General features: G+C 42.3%; 1 protein-coding gene across 8 annotated transcripts; it reads right to left on the bottom strand.

The window, feature by feature from the left end:
• Positions 1 to 465: 465 nt before the first annotated feature.
• LOC117903700 (putative protein kinase C delta type homolog) lies at positions 466 to 22,220 on the bottom strand. 8 transcript variants are annotated; one of them, XM_034816081.1, is made up of 14 exons: positions 19,455 to 19,612; positions 19,010 to 19,347; positions 18,825 to 18,940; positions 18,677 to 18,762; positions 18,467 to 18,596; positions 3,767 to 3,868; positions 3,191 to 3,274; positions 2,828 to 2,964; positions 2,576 to 2,749; positions 1,794 to 1,948; positions 1,580 to 1,727; positions 1,331 to 1,510; positions 1,130 to 1,270; positions 474 to 1,042 (listed from the first exon to the last, which is right to left on the bottom strand). In XM_034816081.1, exons 1-14 carry the CDS (start codon positions 19,563 to 19,565, stop codon positions 893 to 895), a joined length of 2,052 nt encoding a protein of 683 aa, XP_034671972.1. In that variant the 5' UTR covers positions 19,566 to 19,612; the 3' UTR covers positions 474 to 892. The 8 variants fall into 8 exon arrangements, with proteins under 8 accessions (XP_034671934.1, XP_034671942.1, XP_034671949.1 ...); XM_034816090.1 differs by lacking the exons at positions 3,191 to 3,274; positions 3,767 to 3,868 and having other exon boundaries at positions 475 to 1,042; positions 19,455 to 19,609; XM_034816043.1 differs by lacking the exons at positions 18,467 to 18,596; positions 18,677 to 18,762; positions 18,825 to 18,940; positions 19,010 to 19,347; positions 19,455 to 19,612 and adding an exon at positions 6,419 to 11,025 and having other exon boundaries at positions 466 to 1,042.
• Between the last annotated feature and the right edge of the window lie 2,157 nt (positions 22,221 to 24,377).

Here is a 24,377-nt window from a genome sequence, read left to right as displayed (position 1 = left end):
CATACATACATATGGCCTGTAAAAAGTAAAATCTCTATGTAAATTAGCGCTTGTGTAAAGGCGGGAGGGTTTTCAATTTTCACTGGAACCATGTTCTGCCAGTCTGTGGTATTGCGGAATACTCGTACTATATGCGCACGGTGGTCGAATGGTACTGTATGATGTCAGTGAAGGCATTTACTTCTTTACAGCCATAGTTTGTTCTTATATATTCTCAGAGTAAGGGACAGTCTCCACGATAAGTATTAGACGGAAATAATCAATTTGTCGAGCATCGATTCTGATCCAAGCTCACATCCAAATTTCGTACAATATCATTCAACAAGCACTGCCTAATAAAATTATACTTGCCCTTCGAGAATGAATCAATACTGCACAGTATTTTGAAGACTTTAAACTGCACGGAAGCACATCTCTAACGGTAGTTAGAAACAAATTTTTGTATTTTAGCTTTTTATTTTCGGTGTATCACTACAATTAGGAAAAAAAATTAATATTGCCAAAAAAAATGTCCCATATGTGTATGTATGTATGTAAGTATATAGTATGCGTTTGTGGGTGAACGCGTCTATGATAGAGATAAGGATATCTGTACAATTAGAGTAAAGTTTATAGACTTAGATATAGGTAGATGTATGGCTAATTGACTAGAATTATACTCGAGAGAGCTATGGCGCATCGGCACCGCCTATTACTCATATTCGGGTTAGCCTAACAATTGTACCCTCTTCAAAACTATCCACGATCATCGAGCTGCTTTCATCTTCATGGCTCGGCTCCGCTTCCCATCATTAGGGATGGCTTCAATATTGTTTCATATTGAATATATACATTTACAAATACTGTTTCTCTGAAGAATTAGTTAAGATATTCTTTTAGGATGGGCCTAGATCTAGTCCAGGGTAATGTGGGGATTCGTGTAAGTGAACCCATGAAACTGTTTCTGATCCATGGAGGCCAATATCTCCTTGTCGATGGGTGTGAGCCGAACCCGTTCTCTAGTGAATACCCGATCAAAGTATTGAGTATCTAGGGGATGTTTCTGCGGGAATAAAGAGATTACCAAAAGATTACCAAATTGATGCATCAATTTTACTTTTACGAGTGTATACTGCTGCGATTCACTTACCACTTGGGGCTTGAAGGGAGGCTCGATTTGCCGCCTCTCGAGTAGATTCCAGTCGATGGGCCTAAAGAATATGTGTTCGGCTATATCACCAGCTGGACTGTACTGTGAACCAATCCTTTTTGCATAATCCTTCTCCAGCAACTGAAAAAAAAACCAGCGAAATTAGACTGGATATATACTAGCAGAAGATTTCGTGCATACCCCCTTGAGTATGCCCGTGGCCTCAGCGGATATGTAAACAGGAAACCATGGAATTTCATTGCATATGGACCAGAAGAGTTCATCCTCGTCGCAGCCACTGAATGGCGATTGACCGATCAGCATTTCATAGAGCAGCACACCAAACGACCACCAATCCACATTCTGATTGTACTTTTCACCCTGCACGCAAGACAATCAATACATTTTTACGAAAAATCTATCAAATACAAGGTATGTGTCTTATTTCACCTTAATGATTTCGGGTGCCATATAATCGGGTGTGCCGCAAAAACTGTCGGCCGTCTTGTCTAAGTAGATCTGCAATTTGCACATGCCGAAATCGGCAATGCGCACATGACCTTCGTAGTCCAGCAGAACGTTATCCAATTTGAGATCCCTAAACAATACGTAATTAGATACTAAAGAACAATAACCCATTTTCGATACAAAATGTGATGCTAACCTGTAGATAATGCCCTTCTTGTGTAGGAATTTGAGGCCAGAGATTATTTCAGCGCCATAGAATCGGGCTCGCTCCTCGGAGAAGCGTCCACTCTCCTGTATATGGAACATGAGATCACCGCCATTCAGATACTCCATCACAAAGAACAAGTGGCTCTAAAAAGCATGATGAGAGGTAAAGACAAAGTTCGACATAAAGAGAGATTGTTCGCACTGGCCCCCAATCGATTGTATCCTCAAAGTCATAAATAATTAAAATACCTTCTAATCGGTGTCAATGCAAGAGACGCCGATGCAATGCAAAATGCAAGATGCAGAATCAAATTAAGATGTAGAATAGAAACAGAAATTTATTGAACACACAGCTGGGACGGACAGGCACCCTGATCTACATGGTGAGCTGACTGACTCTGTCATGTCCGACCGACGTCGTGTGCCCCAATCGATGGTCACAAACAGAGGCAGTAATTATAGAACGTTTTACCTTTTCTCTGGCTAATTATAGACGGCACAACTAATCGATCAATTTGTATTTCTATTTATCGGTTATGTGTTTACCTATGAGCGCACTGGGCGATGGTGACCCCGATGGGTCGTATCTCCGATCGAATGGAGCAAATAGTTAATCCGCGCACGGATGCTTAATATAACACTGACCAAACGAATAGCTTATGTACATACATATGTATGTAACATAACATACACGTCGCAAAACTTTTTCCATCGATTATCACAATCTGCATTCGAGACGGAAGCGGATGACCCCGATCAAGAACAACTTACCTCCGTTTGAAAGGTGCAAAACAGATGGCACAGATACGGATGCTTGGTGCCCAGTGCCAATACTTTGCGTTCAATCAGCGTCGAGTCCACATCGTCATCCTCCAGGACGACATCCTTTTTCAGGCATTTGATGGCGTAGTAGTATGTGGTATCACGCAGCTCAGCCAGTAGAACCTATTCCAATCAATGGAAAACGGATGGATGTATAGAATCAAATTCGTAGATAAACACATTTTAAAGTACTTTACTTACCTTGCCGAAACTTCCCTTGCCGAGAACGGCGAGAAAGTGAAAATCATCTACTGAATAATTCTTAAACCTAGGTATTACTGTTGCTGGCGCAGTGAAACGTCCGGATTTTTGGAATTGTGAATATGTATATGATGTTTCTGTGCAACAACAGCGAATATAGAAAAGAGTAGAGCAGCATCGAAGTAAAAGTAAGTTAAAGTAAGTTAAATTTGAAGATACAAATTAGTACAGAAAGTTTAGCATATGTGGGGCTTGGGAGTTTTCTCTGATGGTCATTTGAGTGGATCTTATCTATTTATCTATTGTACCGATGGTATTTATTCTATCTGTGAGATAATTAATATACTAAAAGGATCACCATACCATCGTGTTCATCACCGGCCTCGATCTTATAGGCTGGATTCAGGCTGGGCGGTGTGCTGGGCGAGTCGCGGGCTTCCCGGGCGCCTAATTAATCGAGAGTGTACTTTTAGGACTTTAATCTGTTTGTTTTGTGGATAATATTGATTAATATTACCCACCGATTCGGTAAAAATGTGTGAATAAGACCATATCATTCAATATACTTTGATTTTTCAAATTTTCTATTTTCCTTTTCATTTCTTTTTTTAATTTTTGTCGGTTTCCATTATCCCCTCATACATTCAAATACTTTTTCGCGGAACTCTTCATTGGACTTTCGCTAGTAGTTTATACGTTTATAGTTTAAACGTACCTACGTCACTTTTGTCTCTTATCTTATCGGATAAATCTATCTTTTTAAATAATGTTCGTACAGTGGATGAGAGGATCTTAGTTTCACACATTCCCACAGCTCTACTCTCTTCGGGAAAAATCAATGCCAGAAAATGGTTAAAAAAATATTTTATTATAATTGTTTGGTTATTTGATGTCCTTCAGGGTTCTGTGGTTTGCTGAGGTGATTTTACCGTAGTTTACCTCGCTTCACGTAGGTGAGCGCCTCTACGATGAGTTTCTGATTGACGCCGCATAAATTGGCCGTGAGCCTTTCGCATTTCTTGTGGCAATTCACGTCACATTCTGGTTCGTGTGCGTTTCGGATTCGCATTCGGGTTGGCGATGGGATATAGTATACGCACGCATCGCACCGGATAGTATTAGGTCGGAGGAGAGAATGTTGGGAATTAATTGCATACAAATGGTTATTACATTTTTGTTTTGAGGGGCATGCGGAGGGGTTTACTCAATGCGATTTATTGGGTGCATGCTTTTTGACTCGATCGATTTCGGCCTATGGGAATATCGGCCCCATTCACCAGGTTTTGGGTGGACTTGCAAATGGTGTTGTTTTTGTTCACACTAATTAAGGAATTCATTGCACACGATCCTTCCTGTATATGTGCATACATATTTAATATCCGAAGCAGCATCAAAGAAATGCGTGATAGATATTTTTCAAAGTTGAGTCAATTCAAAGGAAATATTTATATAACACCAGTCGGCAAGATTTTTCCGCTTCGAACCAAACTAACTTTTTCTGAAAGATTTGGGGCTTAGAAATGGTTTGATGGTTATTTTTTTTTTTTTCTTTTTTGACTGATCTTTGTTTTAAGAATGTTTAAAATCTGGTAGCGCTCATTTTTTTTACATAACTTAATTTCTTACATGTGGTTCTAATGAACTAAGCCATTATAGAAAACTGATAAATGCATCTACATATATTGTTCGCCCAACACTTTGTGGTTTTAGTTTACCGCCTGGAAAATATTAAGCTTTCAAATGCTTCTTTTGACTTCAAAAACTCAGGAAAAGTCGAGAAAAAAATGATATCCTATGTCCTCTTATATTTTGTGTATATGTAGGTTCATTAGTTCGGCGTTGGTAGGTATTACTCATTAAAATATATGGAGAACGGCTAAAAAAAATAATAGGTTTTAAAAATTCTTTAAAAATAGATCTGCCGTAGAAAAAAAAACATAATTCTTCAAACAAATTTAAAGCCCTCAGTACATCAGAAAAAGCCGGTTGGGCTCGGAGCGGAAAAAAAAAGTTACTTATTGTCGGGTAATGTAATCAACAGTTAAAATGTTTATCTACCTCTTAACTGTTATATGCCGTTGGTGAAGAAAGCAGATTCAGGAGATGTTTATGCAAGACACAAAAACATAAGTACATCTTCATATGTGATTGTGTTTCGTTCAAGAGAAAAAAGGAAAAAAGCAGAAGCAGAGAGAGGCAAAGACAGACGAAACGATGACCTAAACAATTTGTTTTTATTTGTTGTTTTCGGCTAAAAGTAAAATGCCAACTTGTCGATTCTTTCTTCCTACCGTTCTCGGGGATATTCTGGCACTCGATCTCTGGCAAATTCTCGCACTAGCATCAAGGAAACGAAGGAACGCAAGCACGGAACAGAATAGAACAGTAATCAAAAGCAAAGAATTTCTCTGCACAACTTACATAAAGCAATATTCGAACGAAGCATACAGGAAGTTGATTGGTTAAATCCAGACGGATAATCACAAATATCGTTATATCGTTGATGAATTGTTTTAGATTATCAAAATTGATGGCTCATTTGATGCGGGGCACTGAGAAACTACTCGCAATAGTTGCCGAAAGAATACAAATCCCCTAGAAATCCGAGCTAAATCTGAGAAATTGCAAATCACGGGGAAAACAGGTAGAAAACTAAACCGTAGAATACCAGTACAAAAAATATGTACCAGCAATATCAGAACATCAATCCTAAAAACTGAAAGATGTAAATCTGGAATATCCAAAACCATATTCTGGACCATACTCAAATATAAAATACGTTCAACTGTATTTAATAGTTTTTCGCATGGTTACAATTTTAAATTCCTCCTGAATCAAAATACGCTTACAAATACGAGAAACTAATTTAAAAAATTCTTTCTGAAAATATTTAGTAGAGAGAAAAAAAAAACCGAAAACACAAACATCTACTTGTTTCTTTTATTGAAATTTTTCATGGGATATGGTTAACCACAATCGCCATAAAACGACCCAAGGACCCAATAAACCACTAAAAAATTGAAAAAAAAACCAGACATGCAATTTTGTGCTCTTCTACTGAACCTTTTCCATTGTGAACATCTCCATCGAAACCCAGAGATGTGACATTTAATTTCCTGGATGCTTTGCGATCTGTCAGGAATATGATCGGCCAATTTCGAAGAGTATTCCGCCGATCAGAGCATTCAGGGAATTGTTTTTACATTATGCTAAAAATGCCGCTGTCAGATCCGTATACTAAACTCTATATATAAAGGCTTGTTTATATTTTTTTGCTCTGTTTCTTCTTCTACGGCATAGCCCGCATGCCTGAGGTCTCTATCTACATGTATCTACACGAGCATACTTGTATCTATATCGGTTTTCTATACATCTTCCGATGTGTGTCTAAGAGTATTTTGAAAATGAAAGCAAATTTCTGGCATTTCCAATACTTGGACGCCGTGACCCAAAGGCGACACGAGCCACACTCAAGTGACCATCAGGGGCGGGGACGAAGTCTGAGAGAAGTCTTTTTCGTCAGGGATCTTTTTTCTGTTGGGATCGTTCAGGGAACCCCCCAAGTGGGTCTGGGAGACCATTGATCCTTACCTAGCATCTTTTTGGGACTGGAGGGTGCTGTGCCGCCCTCGAAGCCGGAATCATTGCTGCACGTGCTCATCCGTATGATCGATGGCGAGCTGGACGTCGAAGTGGATGCCGCCCCCACGCTTAGAGTCGCCGCTGAGGTGACTGTTCTGTTGCTGCCCTCAGCAGCGGCAGCCGCCGTCTCTCTATCGGCCTCGTCCGTTCTCCGCTTGCTGGTGGCCGCCGTTTCGGACTCCTCGGAGCTGGCGCTGCTGCTGGAGGAGCTGCACTCTTCGCTCTCATCATCAGTGTCCTCGTCTAGGGAGCCAGCGGTAGCCTCGCTCCCATCCTCGCTGCTCTCGTCGTCGGTGTTCTCGTCGGAGTAGACGATCTTCTCGCGCTTCCACAGGGGCCGCGGTGTGGCCACAAGGGGATACCGGGGCGCCTCCTCCTTTACGTAGCACTTGTTGGTCGTATCGATTTTGACCTTCTTGTGGGGATCGAAACGGGGTGGCGCTGCCGCTGCCCCTTTCGCCTTCTGTTTCTTTTTCTCCTTGCGCTGCTTCTTCTTCATGCTGGCGCTCAGATTCGCACAACCGGCCGCGCTGGAGTAATCGTCCGAACTGTCGTCGTCGCTATTCTCCGCTGACGATGGTATATAGTCCTCGAGCTCGGCATCAACGTCTCGCAGACACTGTGCCAAATTCGATACTGTTGCAAACTTTGATAAATTATTGCCGACGCCTTCGCCACAGCTGTTGGCGTTGCCGTCGCCGCTTCGGTCATCGCCGATGTCGGTGTCGATGCCGATGCCGATCTCGATCTCGATCCCAGCGACTGCAGCCGCAACATCAACACTGGCAACAGACCGCTCTATTGTTATTGCTGTTTCTGCTGCGGCAGTGGCAGTGGCAGCGGCCATTGTTGTAGGCGTTGTCGTTGCAGCGACTGCCGCCAGCGATGACGCATTTGTGGCCACCAATTGCGCCTGTGGTTGTTGCAGCTGCTGTTGGTGTTGCTGCTTCCCTGGCGATGTTTTGGCCGCCTTTGTGGGGGCCAGCGTTATAAAATGATCGGCATTGATTGGGGTCACATTGCTATCAGCTGTTGCTGGTGCTGCTGCTGCTATAGCTGCAGTGGATGGTGAGGCTGCCTTCTTTTTTGCCGCATTATTTGTTTTACCGGCATTTTTTGGCTTTGTCGTTTTCGGTGATGGGACCTTTGACTTTTCCGTTGGCTCAACGGCTTCCGTCGATTTCGGTTTTATTTCCGTTGGCTGTCTCAATGTTGCTGTGGCGGTAGCTCCTTCTGCTGGTTGCTGTCGCTGATGCTGTTCCTTGTGCGTTGTTTTATCTAATTTCGTGGCTGCCACTGGGACTGGCACTGCGACGACGACGGCGCCGGCTGCCGCTGTTGTTGCCTGTTGTTGTTCAGGTGACTTGGCCGATTGCCCGCTATTTATTTTTGGCCCTCCCGTCGCTTTTGTAGCTGTTGCAGATTTTGCCACGGCATTTGTCGTTGTCATGACAACTTGGATGCCCGTCTGTGCAGCGTTGCCAGATACCAGCATCTTAGCCTCTGGCGATGTAGTTTTTCCTGTTGCTTTAGTCGTTGTTGTTATTGGTGTTGCCGCTGTTGGCGACTCTTGTTTTGTCAGCGTCTTTGCTGTTATCATGGCTGTTAATGGTGAGTCTTCTGAAAATTGCAACTTTGATGTTGGTGAATTTTTCGTGGTTTTCGGTGTTGATTTTTTGTCTTCCGTAGGTGGTACGGTGATTGTTGGCTTTGTTGAATCTTTTATTGGTTGTGTTGTTGATATTATTGGTGAATTAATAGTTGGTGAATCTATGGATTGTGCTGAATTTTGCAATAGTGAATCGGTTTTTGCTGTATTTGTTAGTTTTTCTTTGGTTGAATCTATCGCAGTTATAGCATTTGCACATTTTTTTAGTGGTACATTTTTTGTTGCGGTTGCTGTTTGAGTAGCCACTGGGGAATCTGTTGATTTTGCTACGATTGTCAATTCGGGTGGAACTGTTATTGGCGAATCTTGTGTAATTGTTGATGATAATTTGTTAAGATCTTTGGTTGTGGTTGTCGCTCTTGATGTTAGTGTTGTCATTGGTGAAGTATTTTTAGCTTCGACGCCTGATAATATTTCCCCTTCTGTTGAATATATTTTTTTTAAAACTTCTGGTGGGCTTTCTGGCTTTGTCAGAAAGGTTTTAGCTGCGGATATTTGTGGCGTCGTTGCTGTAATCGTTGGTGTTGTTGTTGTAATCGCCTTAGCACATGTTGCTGTACTTACACAAGTTGTCTTGAGCTCAATGAGAAGCTCTGACTTAAGCTTTGGTGTCGTTGGTGTACTTTTTGACTGAAGTTGCTCTTTAACTTCGCCACTCTCTTCTTGGACCTTCTCTTGTCGTTCTGTAATCGCCTTCTTGCGATTGGTCATGTAGAGCGTCTCCCGTGATCCGATCTGCGACCAGAAGTCATCACCGCTCTCCGATTTCCTGATAACTTTCCGAATGGGTTTGGGAGTGGCCGTACCTTCCACCTTGGTCTCCGGAGGCTGTGCCTGTTGAATTGCCGCCTCTTCGAAGGTGAATATCTGAGCCACATTCACGAGCTGCTCCGGCATCTGTTTCTGTTTCTGTTGCTGTGGCGCCGCCTTCCGCTTTTTCAGTGGCGATGTTATGGCTGGCTTGGGGGCGGCTTTCATAAATCCATCGGGAAGGGCAATCTCCACCTGAACATCCTGCTGGGACTCTGCTGGCTTATGAACTGTTTTTTTCTTGGGTAGCTTAAATACTTTGTGTATCTGGCTATGCTCCTCCACTTTCACGTTGACCGTAAACTTCGGCTTGGGACTGGAACTGCGGGTGGAGCTCGATGTGGATGCAGGGGCGGAGTTGGCTGGCTGCAGCGGCATCGTCGTGACACTGTCCTCGTTCAGCTCCAGAACACTGGGCATGTGCTCCAGCTGAGCCACGCTTGGTGCATTCTGCACCTCAACAATTGCCGTGATCTTGTGGCGCAGCTTCTTGCTTTTCTTGCGCTGCTTGGAGCTGCGACGATGTCCGCTGGACGACTCGTCAGCCGTGGTACTGTCGTGGCTGGATCGCCGCTCCAAGTGAATCAACTGAAAGCTGCCGGAGCTTGACTTCTGCAGCTTATTGAGTATTTCCTGCTCCTGCTCCTGGATGATAGAGGCACGGCGTCGCAGCTCTCCGGCATTCAGATCGTCGTCGATCTTATCCGAGGAAATGTCCTCACAGATATCGTGAAAGGTCGGGCACTGAACAAGGCTAAGTCGACGGATTCTCTGCTGCATTTCCATTTCGCTCTCCTCGTTTCCATCTTCACTTTCCTCTGTTAACTGTGTGTTTACCTTCTTCTCCAGAGCCTGGCCTCCACGGACATTCTGTAGCTGTGGATGTGGCTGGGCCATCTCCTGGACTGGTATCCGAATGGGCCTCAATTCTTGGTGCTGCTCCTCCAGATCCTTGTCGTCGCGGATGAAGAAACGCTCCCTCAGAAGCTCTCCTGGCGACTTCTTGTTGCTGACGGTGGGAAATGCGGCCAGCTCATCGGCCAGCTTCTGGCGCCAGCTAAGACTCGGTTCGGTCGCAGGCGGCAAATCTCGGAACTGGTGCTCCGCGGCAGACCTCTGCTCTTCTTTGGCAGCCAAAATATTTTCGGCTGAGGTTCCTGTGCGCTCCCTGCTCTTTCTTCGGACGGTGGAGAGCCGTACCACGGCCCGATTGCGTCTGATGGTGGAGCGACGGGGCTGTCGATTTTCTGGGACGGACTGCTGGGCCTCCACGGTAGCAGACGAAGTTTCTTCCTTATGGGCCAGATCCACTTGCACCTTGAATTTCTCTTCCCTCTCCTTTTCTTTTTCCTTTTCCTTTTCCTTTTCCTTATCCTTCCCCCGATCCCTTTCCTCCTTCTCAGTGCTGCGGCTCGAGGACGCAGGCCTCCGATACCGGGAAGAACTCACATCGATGTCCGCCGTGTTGATGGCTATTGGTCGTGGCGGTATATAGCGACTGCTGCTGCTGTTGGCGCAGCTGTGGCTATAGGTGTGTGTGGGGCTCGAAACATACTTGGGCGACTGTATCCGGGTGAGGGGCATTAGGCTGCTGTGGCCGGCATGACGTCCAACCAGGCCCGAGCTCTCCGTGATAGTCGTCAGCTTCGGTTGGTAGCGAGATCCCAGGCTATGTAGGGAGCTGGCAGTGCTGCTGCCGCTCGAGTAGCTGCTTGGGGATCGCGGCGAAGACGGCGACAGGGGCACCATATAGCTGCCCGGATACGAACGATTGTAGTTGGACGTGTAGCTGGATCCGGCTCCCGATCCAACGCCGCTCAGCCCCAGTCCGGAACTGGAACTGTAGTATGGAGAGTACAGCTGGCTGCTGCCACCGCTGTAGTAGTAGTTGGTTGAGTCAGAGTACAGGGGCATCTTTCTGGAGCACTCAGCGGGGCAACAAAACAGCAATTCAAACAAACGGAGCACTATTACACAACGGAATAACTTCCAAAATTATTTGCGGCTTCTTTCGTTTCAGTTTCAGTTTCTTTGTTTTTTGTTTGTTTATCTACCGCTGTTTTTGCTGTCTAAAAATATCTTTTTTTATCGGGTGGGAGTAATTTTAAAATAAAATATCACGTAATTACACACTCAAGGTATCTATTCCTAAAGGGCAATTTGCGATTCAGATCTTTGGTAGACTGGGACTTTTCTCTTCTACATGTGTCTGCCACAGATTGCCACAGAGCAACTGCTGTGAAACGCACTGTATTGTTAATGTTTAACTATTTCTGTCTATCCAAATAAGCCGATTTGATTGGAGCTCGTTAATTGATCTTCTAATTCCTATTTCAGCCAAAACGAACTTAATTTGTCTAGGGGTTTTGTCAATCCTTATAGTATGTGATTGGCCACAAATTTATACATTTTTTGGCCATATAACGTATATGTACGTACATACATACATATATGTACATATGTACTAGAAATATGTAGAACGATTCACCTATAAATTTGTGGGAGCTTCAGGCTGTTCTTTCACCGGTTAACGCTTACTTAAAACATTTATATGCATACCTATGTGTGTACAAATACATATGTATATATATTTGTACGTACGATTATGTATGTATGTATGTATGTACGTATTTCTGAGTTTCTGTTCTACTGTTCTTCTGATGGTGCTGATTGTGATGCTGCTGCTGTTCGTTTATCCGACTGCCTGTTCGTTTTTTGGATGCTCTTGCCGTATAATTATACAACTTTTAGAAATTTCAAAACTGCTGTCATAATATGCCAACATTTGGCATTACCGAGCACCATCACTAGCGCGGGGCAGCACATTAATTATAGCTTAATTGGCCAAAAGATGCAATTCCCAGCCATTCCGACTAAAACCAAAAGGAAGTGGTAAAATGATTCTAAAAAAATTACATCTTTGAAAATCATTTCATTGCAATTGTAAATGGTAATTGTTTAGAATGAGATTAAAATGTTCTAGCATTGAATTAGTGAATTGATTGAGTAGACTGATAAACATATTCGAATGTAAAAGGAAACTTAAAGTGATGTAAAAACAAAGTAAACATGTTTAGAGAGTTGTGGCAATAACCTCCTTCATATATCGAATAAAATGCTGTATAAAATTAGATCTAGATGGAATATAAATTCCAAGATGTACATATGTAAATGTCTATAGCTGAAGGTCAAGACAAATTAAGCCCGAAATCGAATTTGCATTAGCATCGATAGCATTCGAATGGCGATTTCAATATCTCTTTGTAGTCTTCTTCCTGATCTAATGTTCACATATTATTGGCTTTGCCCCGCATGTGCAATATAGAAATAGATAAATGTGTGTATATATTTCGATGTAGTAGGTAAGTTTCTCGGCATGACGTAAGAGCTCACGAGTCGCCTGCCTGCGATTTTCGAGCAATATTTGTCCACGAATAAATTTCTTTTAATTTTGTTGCGTTTTAATATTTTTTCTTTTATTTTGTATTGCCATTGTTCGCGACGGACACGTTTTTTCCAATGTTCGTGGGACACAGTTTTTCTTTCGATTTTCGGATTTTGGATTGAAGAAGCACCGCACCATACCGCTGTCAGTCCCCTCGATCGAACCGCACCGCAAAGCACTGCAATCAGACCGCACTGATCGTATGACACCATAAGTGCTGGGAGGAGGTGGATATTCGCAGGGGGTATCCGCAAAACCAACCATAAAAAAATATGAGGACCACCTGACCACCACCTCGACGAGCCGAACGCATTAACGGAAACTACTAAAATGTGAAGAGCATCGAAAAATATCTTGAAGCGCCTCGCCGGAGTCGATTCCTGATCGCGCACACACACCACACACACAAACAAGTAGAGAAACGGTCACACTCGAACATAAAACAGCACAGCACAACACAAACGGGCACACTCACACCCCAATCCCATGTCGAAGTCCATATCTCTGCGAGTATGTGTGTGAGAGAGACTCTGTCGGAGGCTAACTTCGCCGATGATGACAGACAGAGGCAGATCAGCATCATCTGAGGTGTGTGTGGTGTGTCTATATGGGTATACAGGCATGGGCAGAGATACAGGCACAGATCATCGTCTTCTTCGGCGGCTACATACATATGTATATCTCTGCTGCTCTCCCAACACACACACACCACCACCGACCGTGTGCCTGCCAATTTCGAAATATGCCCCTCGCCGGCACAAACAAGCAGCCATAAATAATACACGAAGGCAAGCATATTCGAATTTCGAAAAACATAAAAATTATTTCGGAGGTTTTCTTTTGATAGAAATGGTTTTCCCTAGTTTTTGCACAGCGAAAGTAAAAGCGAAAGAGTCAGAGCCTCCTAGAAAAAAGAGAGAGAGAGAGACCCACCGAGAGCTCAATGTGGTAGACGCCAAGAGCACTTAACGTATGAGTACAGACGAGTTGACCCCAAGGGGGGAGACTGTATGAAAGCGTGTGAATAATTAGCTAAGACATCAATAAATTTGTATTCAACGATGCCTGATGATTGCCGGAACAACAGAAAATAGATATTCGCACGAAAATACACCATAGTCTTTTATCCACCCTCATCCACGGCCTGCAGGAAACTACCCCCTCAGTGAGGGGGTTGATAGGCGTTAATGTTTTAAGCGACACGAATACAGGGATTGTACAATATCTAACCGATCATCGATCTGCTTGTTTATTGCACCTGCTCTGAAGATGTTTTGCTAAATTTGTTCATCCCCAAGTAGAAAAAAAATAAACCTAAGCCGAAAATAAGTTAGAACGATGTGGCTAATGATTAGGATTACGCCGACCATGAGATACCTGCTAATGATTATGATTATCTACTATACATATACATACTTATGTATACAAGTATATACATATGTACATACATTTTATTGAACTTTTTTTGCAGAAATCTGCATTAAGATATATGTATGTAATTAACATAGTCAATTGTTTAGATAGAATATATTCCTCAATACCCAATATCTTCCCAATTGTGGTGAAGATATCTGTAATTTATGTCGTTGCATGTTGCATAGATGTCGCATCTACCTTACTTTAGACGAATTAAAATAATGGCAAATGCCAGAAATGCTGCACGTAGGATGGCGGCGATGTGCGACCGCTGCTGATGCCAATGGTGACGCTTTTTGGTTCCGCAAAATACATACTCAGTAGCGGGGCGACTCGAGTGCAGACATCAGGAGACGGGGCATCACGGGTGAAAGTCGGAAAGCGACAAACCACTAGAAATAGAACTGCTGCAACATGGACCGCAAGTATTTATTCTATTCTGTGTGTTTGTTGCTGTAGCAGTTGCCGTCCCAGCACTTAATCTTTGCGATTTATAGTCTCAAAAGTGAAAAGAGGGAGCGAGCAGGCTTGGGGATATGTGTATGGGATATTTTTACGCCTGCATTCCTGTCATGTCGGACGCTGCACTCGCCGTGCCCAGAGCTCTGAAGAATATTTGCTTGCATCGCTTGCCAGGGTATGCCACTGGGGTATGCACTAGATGGCATACGTGTTGTTATAGAACCCTGGGGCCAGGGTATTATAAGACTGGATAAGACACTGCCGGCTCTCATGGTCGTTGCTTTACAATAGAAGGGATACGATTCCCATTTATGAATCAGTAGATCACGGCAGAGATTCCATTCGGTAAGCATCCGCCCAAGCTTTATCCATTATAGCATTATAGGGCACCGATCTTAGTTTCTCGCATTCCTTCTGTCTTTTTCGCTTAGCCATGTTTCTTTTTTCGGGGTACCTCTGTGTTGGTAAAGTCGCAATAAATTGATTTATAATGCATTCCGCCCATCTGGCCGTTAATCTGTATAATGCTTATTCAGATTAATTGGGTTTTGGCTATTCCGATTACTTCCGCCTCAATCACGCACAGCAAGTGAAAGTCTCCACGAGCGTTTCGTCATACAAAAAGCGGCGAAAAATGTATCCGTAAATTGTGCGAGTATTGAGCTATTTCTGGTTGCTATATCTACATACGTACTTGTGTTCATATGTATGTATGTTTTTATGTACATTTATATAGACGAGTATTATATCTCGTCGTGGCACACACTATAATAGTTACATTCATATGAATGTACATATGTATTTATGTAAAAACATTTATATAACCTTTGCTCTCTCTTGCAATTCCAAATACGAAACAAACGGATTCCGTTTGCTCGCTAGGAGCCCTACTCAAAATATTCGAAATTTGTATGGCTTCCAGGTCAAATTAGTAAGAACGGGTAGATATTACGTGATATTTAAGGTGTTTTAGTCCATGGAAATATGAAATATATATACATTTATAAATACAATCTTTAAGTTGGCCTTATTAATAAACTGCCAACGCAGGTACTCAACAAAGGAAATGTGGAAATATCATTGAGCATCTTTCTGAACACTTATTTTACGAACTTTATTTTGGAACAATATATTTATTGTATGCATTAACATTTCCGGTCTCATGAAAATCAACATATGGTACGCTGTACGTTCATAACTTTCACGAAAACATACGAGTGAATAACTTAGTACTTTTAATAGTATAGTATACAAAATACAGTCATGTGAAAAATAATAAGGACAGATGGCATTACTTCAGCAAATGCTCTGTAAAATTTCGATTTTGAGGAATTTGAGGTGATCTTAAAGTTTCTGAATTTGAAGTTTGATGTCTGATGTTTGCACTCCATAAAGTAAAAGTAAAAAACCCCAAGTGGAACGGTACAAAAATAATACAAATTTTTTTTCGATATTACATATTAAGTATATGTCTGTATGAAATAATAGCGCCATACAAAACAATCAATTTATTTTTCGTAAAGCTAGAGTGTTTCTCTGGTTTTAAACTATTATTAGTATTACATTTAAGTAGTTTTAGCTCTAAAACCATCCAAAAAGGTAAGTTCGCAATTTGTTCTCAGGTCATGGTTCATGGCCCACAACGACACCCATCATCTTTGGTGCTTTTGGACTTTAGATTGTTATCTAAAAGAATTTCTCATATTTTAAAGTGTTAAAAATCTTCCTACAATTTTTATACCCGGTACTCGAAGAGTAAATAGGGTATATTGTATTTGTGCGGATAACGGTTGTATGTAACGCACAGAAGGAAACGTTTCCGACCCCATAAAGTCTTTATATATATATATATTTTTGATCAGCATCAATAGCCGAGTCGATTGAGCCATGTCTGTCTGTCCGTCTGTCCGTCTTGTTTGTCGGCTAGTTCTCAGAGACTATAAGAGCTAGAGCCACCAAATTTTGGCACCAGACTGCTGTATGCTCACACTGAAACCAGTGTATTTAAAAAATGAGCCCCGCCCCCTTCCGCCCCCGCAAAAGGGCGAAAACCTCCCAAATCTACAATTTTGAAGATAACAGAAAACTAAAAACGCCATTCCGTAGGGAATGACCATATCTATCAGATATCAATTTGGATCCGATTGGATCATTATTATAGCCACAATGAAGAAATTAATTTTCAGTGGCCAAACCCACCCCGTCCCGCAGCTTATATTTGTTTTTTACACATTCTCTCATTCACATTCTGCTTCTAATGGCCTCTGCCCCTGACACGTCTCTGCCCCTGCCTCTGCCGCGACTCTGCCCTGACTCTGCAGTGTGTGTTTCTAGGGGAGGGTGGCGAGCTAAGGGAGCGTGTTGGCGTGAGTAGTGTTGTTGATGTAGATGACAGATGAAGAAAAAATGTAAAAGTTTACAAATAACCGCTAAGTTGCAGATGTAGTACTGAGTGCCGGGTATAAAAGTTGTGACGCGTAAGAAGCGTCTCACACGTCCCTTCTCGTTTTTTATAATATCTAAATCTTGGCGCATTCTCTGAAGAATTTTGTATATGCTGCGCTCATCCTTTCTATCCCTAGTGTCTGAACTTAGCTTTTTGGATGGTTTTATAAAACTACTGAAATGTTTAAGACCAAACTAAAATAAATGTGTTGTGTTGGGTGTCCCTAATATTTTGCACGGCCAAAGCCTATGTAAAATCGAACACAAAATTGTTTGAGTTTTTTTTTACCATTACACTTTTTATACCCGGTTCTCGAAGAGTAAATAGGGTATATTGTAATTGTGGGGAAAAAATGTAACACACAGAACGAAGCGATTCCGACTCCACAAAGTGTATATATTCTTGATCAGCATCAATAGCCGAGTCGATTTAGCCATGTCTGTCAGTCCGTCTGTCTTGTTGAGCGCCTGGTTCTCAGAGACTATAAAAGCTAGAGCCACCAAATGTTGCATCCAGATGGCTGTATGCTTCCACTGCCACAAGTGTATTTAAAAAATGAAAAGCCCCCTTCCGCCCCGGCAAAGGAGCAAAACCTTCCAAAGTTACAATTTTGAAGATAAAATAAAACTTAAAACGCCATTCCGTAGGGAATGGCCATATCTATCAGATCTTGGGATACGATTAAATCATTATTGTAGCCACAGTGGCTAAACCCACCCTGTCCAGCCGCTTTTGTTGTTTTTTTTTCACATTCTCTCATTCACACTCTGCTTCTGCAGTGTGCGGCCTCTGTCTCTACCGCTCCTCTGCCTCTGCCATGACTCTGCAGTGTTTGGCTCTAAGGCAGGGTGAGCTAAAGGAGCGTGTTGGCGTGAGAAGTGTTGTATATGAAGATGACAGATGTAGAAAAAATGTAACATTTGACAAAAAAAGCGCTAAGGTACAGATGTAGTACTGAGTACCGGGTATAAAAGTTGTGACGTCCCTTCTCGTTTACTTTTACTTTATGGAGTGCAAACATAAATCAACTCAGAAAAGTAAAGATCACCCGAAAATTCATGAAAATAGACATTTTACAGAGCATTTGCTAAAGTAAGGCCAACTGACCTTATTATTTTGCACATTAATGTACATACATATGTATGTACATATGTACATATGTATGTATGGACATACATAGATATGTTTGTACATGCACATGTGTACATTCGAATGTAGTTTAAAACTTACAATAAATGCATAAAATTACATACATATATTACATTCCGTTTCAATATCTGGAATAGTTTAAGACTGAATGATTTTTGTTTGAGTACTCTTCAATGTAGATAAGGTTTTCCACTTTGTATGAGGTTACAGACGTTTTGAATTGTAACACTAAGCAAACAACTCATAGAGTGGTAAAACTGACTTAAAACTGGCTGCATAATCAGTATAGGGGATTGGCTCCCAGTGCCTTCGGCTCTTGGTTAGAGTACCCTTCGGCTTATACTTGTAGATAGTTATTTCCCATTATCGACCCTGAAAATCCCAGTAATTCAAAACTTTTTTTGTCCGCTACGTTTCATTCAAAGATGTCAGCGGCGCGTAAAGCACCAATCGAGGGAAAGAAAGCTCTTAGGCATTCTTTTGGCCACCAGATGGTTCCACCTGGCAAAAGCTCGAGCAACCAATAAATCGCAAAAGCATTGAGTAATATGATTTTATATCTAATGTGATATGATTCTGTTCGGAATCGGATGGACTCACCCTCACACTTGAGACCCTGAATAAAGAAGCCGCCCATCAATGAGCCGCAATGGTCGCAAAACGTCGGCGACATGAATGTGTGCGGCTTGAACCGGTGCGGCATATCGATCTTGAACCGTTCTCGGAGCAGCTAAATGGCGGAAAGTAGGAGGAGGAGAAGCTCTGATTATGCCTGCGGGAAAGGGGGTTTCGTGGCATGAATAGACCTACAATAGTGCTGGCAGAGGTGAAGACGGAACCAGAGCACTTGCCCAACAGCTTCTCATGACACTTCTTGTGGACGACCGTCTGGCAGACTGCGTATAAGAGAGAAATGAAATCAGATTATCCAGGCCAACGAGAGAACAATGGCACTTACTGATGCACTGATATCCCTGCTTGCCGAAGCCCCAAAGAAACAGATTGCAAAAAGCACAAAAGGTGGGCTGACGAAAAAACTTTGCCACAAATCGATGTCCATTGATATCATGGGTTCTAAGCATATATGAAATAATGAGTGATAAATTGAGTATTCTATTTGATGTGGATTGCAATGAAGCTCACTTCTGATGCTTGATGGCTCCACGCCGATTGGTGATGCTCCTTGGACGCGTCCGTCTATCCACATAAACGCCACCTGTAAGACCACCAGCGGCGCCGCCAAAGACAGCGGGTCCAGAACTTCCACATCCACTGGTTCCACTTTCTCGATCCCCATCCCGGTGATAGCCCTCCTCCTTGGAGTGTTGGCGTGGTAGCTCGAAGGAATGCTGCTTGCCATAGTAATCTCTGTCCTTATCTCTGTCTCTGTCCCGATCGCGTCGTGTTCCGCCGGTGGCACTGCTGCCACTCATTCCGCTGCCGACTCCACTGCTGCTGGTCGAGCTAAGCTTATAGCGGGTCTGAAAGAGGAGACAAAGAGAGATTTATATAAATATGGAGCTAGCTTAACTTGGCTGGCTTGGCCATGGATCCCTCTGACACTTGTTCCTATAGCTTTACGTCTCACCTCATAATTTTGAAGTCCCTGATGTCGCGAGGATCCTCCAGAGCTGCGTGTTCTCTGGCTGCTAGTGTTGGTTGCCTTCTGCTTGCGCACTTGGGCACGTGTGAACATCATCTTGTGTATTTCCAATTTGAAGATTGTGGCAGGTAAAGCTGGATGTCTAGCTTGAGTCTGTTTTCTGTTAAATTAATTATGTTTATATTAAATAAACAGCTAGCCTTCGCTTCTCAGTCAGCTGTATTATATATCTTGTTCTTGTTGCTGCCGCTGCTGTTTCTGTGCTGGCATCTTCAACACTTTAAAGTCTTGATGATTGATATCTAAAATAAAACACAAAAAAACCTTCGAATATTAAAAGAAAATTTAATTATATACAAGTTTTGTTAAATTCGTAACACTGGATCCTGCCATGGGGACGGCATGGCCACCGATCAAGCGGCATTGGAAGCTAAATGAGTCAAAACATTTTCTTCCCTCAAGTTTACACTTTTCATAAAAAAGGAAAGCACAAACGTAAACAGAATCGAGTATGGTTCAATTTCAATACAATACAATACAATTCAAATACTGCCTTTTTTTTCAAGAACTATTCTTTAAAACGAGGAGGAACGAGGGAGAGTGGAGAGAATGAGCAAAAATAGACAAAGCTGCTGTGTTGGGTGGGGGGTAACCACTGCAAATTCATTTATTTATTGCGGCTATAATAATGATCCAATCTGACCCTAGTTTAAAGATCTGATACATATGGCCATTCCCTAAGGAACTGCGTTTTTAGAATTTTATTCGAATTTTCCTGAGTTTTTAAAGTCAAAATTTTGTTAAAAATACAACCCAAAAAAACAAACGAGTAGGAACGTGTGAGACGCTTCTTACGCATCGCAACTTTTATACCCGGTACTCATTCAGTCTATCTGTAACTTATTGGTACACCCGGTACTCGCAGAGTGAGTAGGGCATATTGTATTTGTGGGGAAAAGTGGATGTAAATATGTAACACACAGAAGGAGACGTTTCCGACCCCATTAAGTACATATATACATATATACTTGATCAGCATTAATAGCCGAGTCGATAGGGCCATGTCTGTCTGTTCGTCTTGTTTGTCGGCTATTTCTCAGAGACTATTAGAGCTAGAGCCACCGAACACATACGGACTGCTGAGATCACGGATCACCGAACTGAGATCAGATTGAATCATTATTATAGCCAGAATGAAGACATTAATTGGTAGTGGCCAAACCCACCCCGTTCAGCATCTATTAATTTTTAATTTTTTGCACATTCTCTCACTCCACACTCTGCTTCGGCCAGCTCTTGGGGCGGGGGTCGAGTTAAAGAGCGTGTTGGAATGAGAAGTTATGTAGACGTAGATGACATATGTAGAAAAAATGTAAAAAATGTACTACTAAGTACCGGGTATAAAAGTTGTGACAGTGTCCAAGCATTGGAACATACATGCGAATGCATCTCAACCCTAAGGAACTGATATCGAACCGGCCCGAAGATCCATTTTTCAGCCTTTGGTTGCTTCCACAGCTGCTGGTTCATGAGTTTTTCCCGAGTGTGGCATCGGAAATGACACTAAGTGTACACTTATACGGCGTTTTGATCCCCCGATTTCGATATTACCGACTGATCACTGAATGATCGGCTGCAAAGAAGAGCCCGAACTTTTAGCATGTGCCTCGCTCTTCGAACAATAGAAAAAGCACACACACATAGAACAAAAATAATGTAAGGTATTGATTGATAAATCAGAAACAATTTTGTCGATGGTTAAGGGAGGGTTGAGTGAGCGGTGGAGGCAAATCCGGGGATTGGTGAAAAATGGGAAATTGGATGGTGAATTTTTCGTATTTCGAATGCTGTGCCCATTGGATACTGGGCCACTAGACTACTGGACTGGCGTTGTCTTCTATAAACACATTCCGCATTGGTATACACAATAATAAATATTTTGTAGTGAAATGATTTTGTTTTAATGCCCCGAAAAACACAGCGAAAATGGACTGTATGATTTTGCGGTCTCTTTATTTTTCTCCATCTTTATTTCTACCTTCCTCTTTCTATGGATTCTACCATATAAATTTGCATAAATATATCTATAGCTGTGGATATATGTATGTACAATATGTATTTATTGAAAGAAGATACGTCATATATTCCATGCAAAACTCAGCCCCCAGCCAGGTGGTGGACAGGTATTGGGACATCTCTCATATACCATCTATCTACTATCTGCGAGATCGCTGCATAGGCGATAGTTTATAAAATTTTACTTGAAAGCTTACGCTTCTTTGAAAGCTCTTTCTCTCACCAAAAAAAAGAAGACAAGTACGAATGGAGATGGGAGTAAACTTGCATTACCCGCACTGTCACTTGAGTGCAACACGTATACGCCACTCTGCACCATTCGGTTTGTTATGCTATTGTGCTGCCCCACAGAAACCCACCGCACACGAAGTCGCGACAACAAAAAATTGATTTGTATGTACACATTTACACATGTATGTATATGCACTCGTACTTTCGTGCGGATTGATCACGTACGAAGCTACAGACATCGAAATCAACGCGAAATATATATAAATACGAGTACAACAGAAACAAGAAACACACGAAAGAGACAACGTTTAACAATGCGAACGAGCGGAAAATATAGAAGGATGTGAAGTGAATACAGTCGAGTCTCTGCAGATAGAATAAGAAAGCTAACGAGAATTCTTCCGCTCTGTTTGCCCGCTGCGTTCAAACGGGAGCACACAGCATCCGTATCTGAAAGTGATATACCAAAGCTCTATCTCAGCTCCGTTCCTGTATCTGTTTCTGTATTTGTATCCGTGCATAAAGAGAACTTTAGAGAGACAACGAGAGAGCGGAACGCTCTTGGTTCTCATTTTTTGTTTTTGTTTCGACGTTTTAATTTCTGTGGGTGTAGATATTGACCTTCCATATAGACATACATACATACATATGTATGTACGTGCATAAAATGTATGTCTATATGTATATATGTGTGTACATTTGTTTTTCTTTATATTTGTGCCTATTTTGCTTTGTTTTATTTTCTAGCGCTGAATAAACACGCAGGGGGAACCCAAAGAACCAAAAGCTCCATTGCATCAATCAGAAATGTACGTGGGGATAGAACAGAGACAATGAGAGAGAGGGTGGAGTGGGGGATCATCAGTTGTATTTAAAAAGCAACTCATGTGATCATAAAAGCTATAATCAGCGAATGGTATATCCGGCATATCACGTATCAACAAAGAACATTGAAAAAAGAGATTGAACATGCTATAGAGTCTATATCGATAAATAAAGTTTAGTTTTTATTTTAGCTTAGACATACATAAAAGTTTTTTAAATATGTATAGAAAAAAGCAATTGGATAGAAAACGAGAAGGGACGTGTGAGACGCTTCTTACGAGTCACAACTTTTATACCCGGCACTCAGTACTACATCTGCACCTTATCGGTTATATGTCAAATTTTACATTTTCTCTTCATCTGTCATCTACATCAACAACACTACTCACGCCAACACGCTCCTTTAGCTCGCCACCCTCCCCCAGAGCAACACACTGCAGAGTCAGGGCAGAGACTCGGCAGAGACGCGACAGAAGCAGAGACGTGTCAGAGGCAGAGGCCACAAACTGCGCGAAGCAGAGTGTGAAGGAGAGAATGTGAAAAATATAAGCTGCGGGACGGGGTGGGTTTAGCCACGGCAATGGCAGAGGCGCAGGAACGGCAGGGGCAGACGCCACACACTGCGCGAAACAGAGTGTGAATGGGAGAATATGAAAAAAACAAATAAATACATATAAGCTGCGAGACGGGGTGGGTTTTGCCACTGCAAATTAATTTCTTCATTGTGGCCATAATAATGATCCAATCGGATCCCAATTTGGTGATCTGATAGATATGGTCATTCCCTACGGAATTGTTAGTTTTCTTTTATCTTCAAAATTGTAGATTTGGGAGGTTTTCGCCCTTTTACGGGGGCGGAAGGGGGCGGGGCTAATTTTCGAAATACACTGGTTTCAGTGTGAGCATACAGCAGTCTGGTGCCAAAATTTGGTGGCTCTAGCTCTTATAGTTTCTGAGATCCAGGCGCTCAACAAGACGGACGGACGGACGGACGGGCGGACAGACGGACAGACAGACATGGCTCAATCGACTCGGCTATTGATGCTGATCAAGAATATATATACTTAATGGGGTCGGAAACGTTTCCTTCTGTGCGTTACATACATTCACTTTGTGCACAAATACAATATACCCTATTTACTCTTCGAGTACCGGGTATAAAAATTGTTGTATTAAATAAAAAAAAATAATACAACAATTGTTTTTGTAGACTTTTGCCACCTCTTTCCGTTTGAGGCGTCATCTGTGCGTCATCTTTTAATGGGCTGGTTGAACAAATGTTTGTTCGGAAAGTACGCTCAGTGGAAACTGTGATTTATCGAATCGGCAGCATATTTCTAGACGCTAACAGTTCCGCCGGAAAATATAATATTTCTTCAACTCCTTCGGAAATTCGTATGCCCAATGCGACTCTTTCAGATAAAAGTCTTTATTATCTGAAACCTGAAGTCTGTTTAGCGCTTCCTGATCCTCAACACCCCTTCGGACATATTTCAGGTCGTCTCGGTTGACTTCCAGTGACTTTGGTTGTAACTTTGCCCTGGCCTCTTGGTCAAACACCGCGCAGTGATTGAGTTTCGAGTCAAGGCCAAACTGGCAAAAGTTTATCGTTTATCTTCGCTGCCGGGTGAGCTGGGGATGAGCTAAAGATGTGGTAGTAGCTGTAACTGTAGCTGGCCCCGAAGCAATGTGAGAGGGTCAACAGCTGGTGCTCCATGGCATTTGTATTCCGAATAGACCGCACCACTGATTCATGGGTTTCATTTTCCGGCGGTT

This window comes from Drosophila subobscura, chromosome A (assembly GCF_008121235.1).
Source record: "Drosophila subobscura isolate 14011-0131.10 chromosome A, UCBerk_Dsub_1.0, whole genome shotgun sequence".
NCBI classification, from domain to species: Eukaryota; Metazoa; Arthropoda; class Insecta; order Diptera; family Drosophilidae; genus Drosophila; species Drosophila subobscura.
The sequence above is the reverse complement of the archived record's forward strand: the minus strand, read 5'-3'. Positions and strand labels throughout refer to the sequence as shown.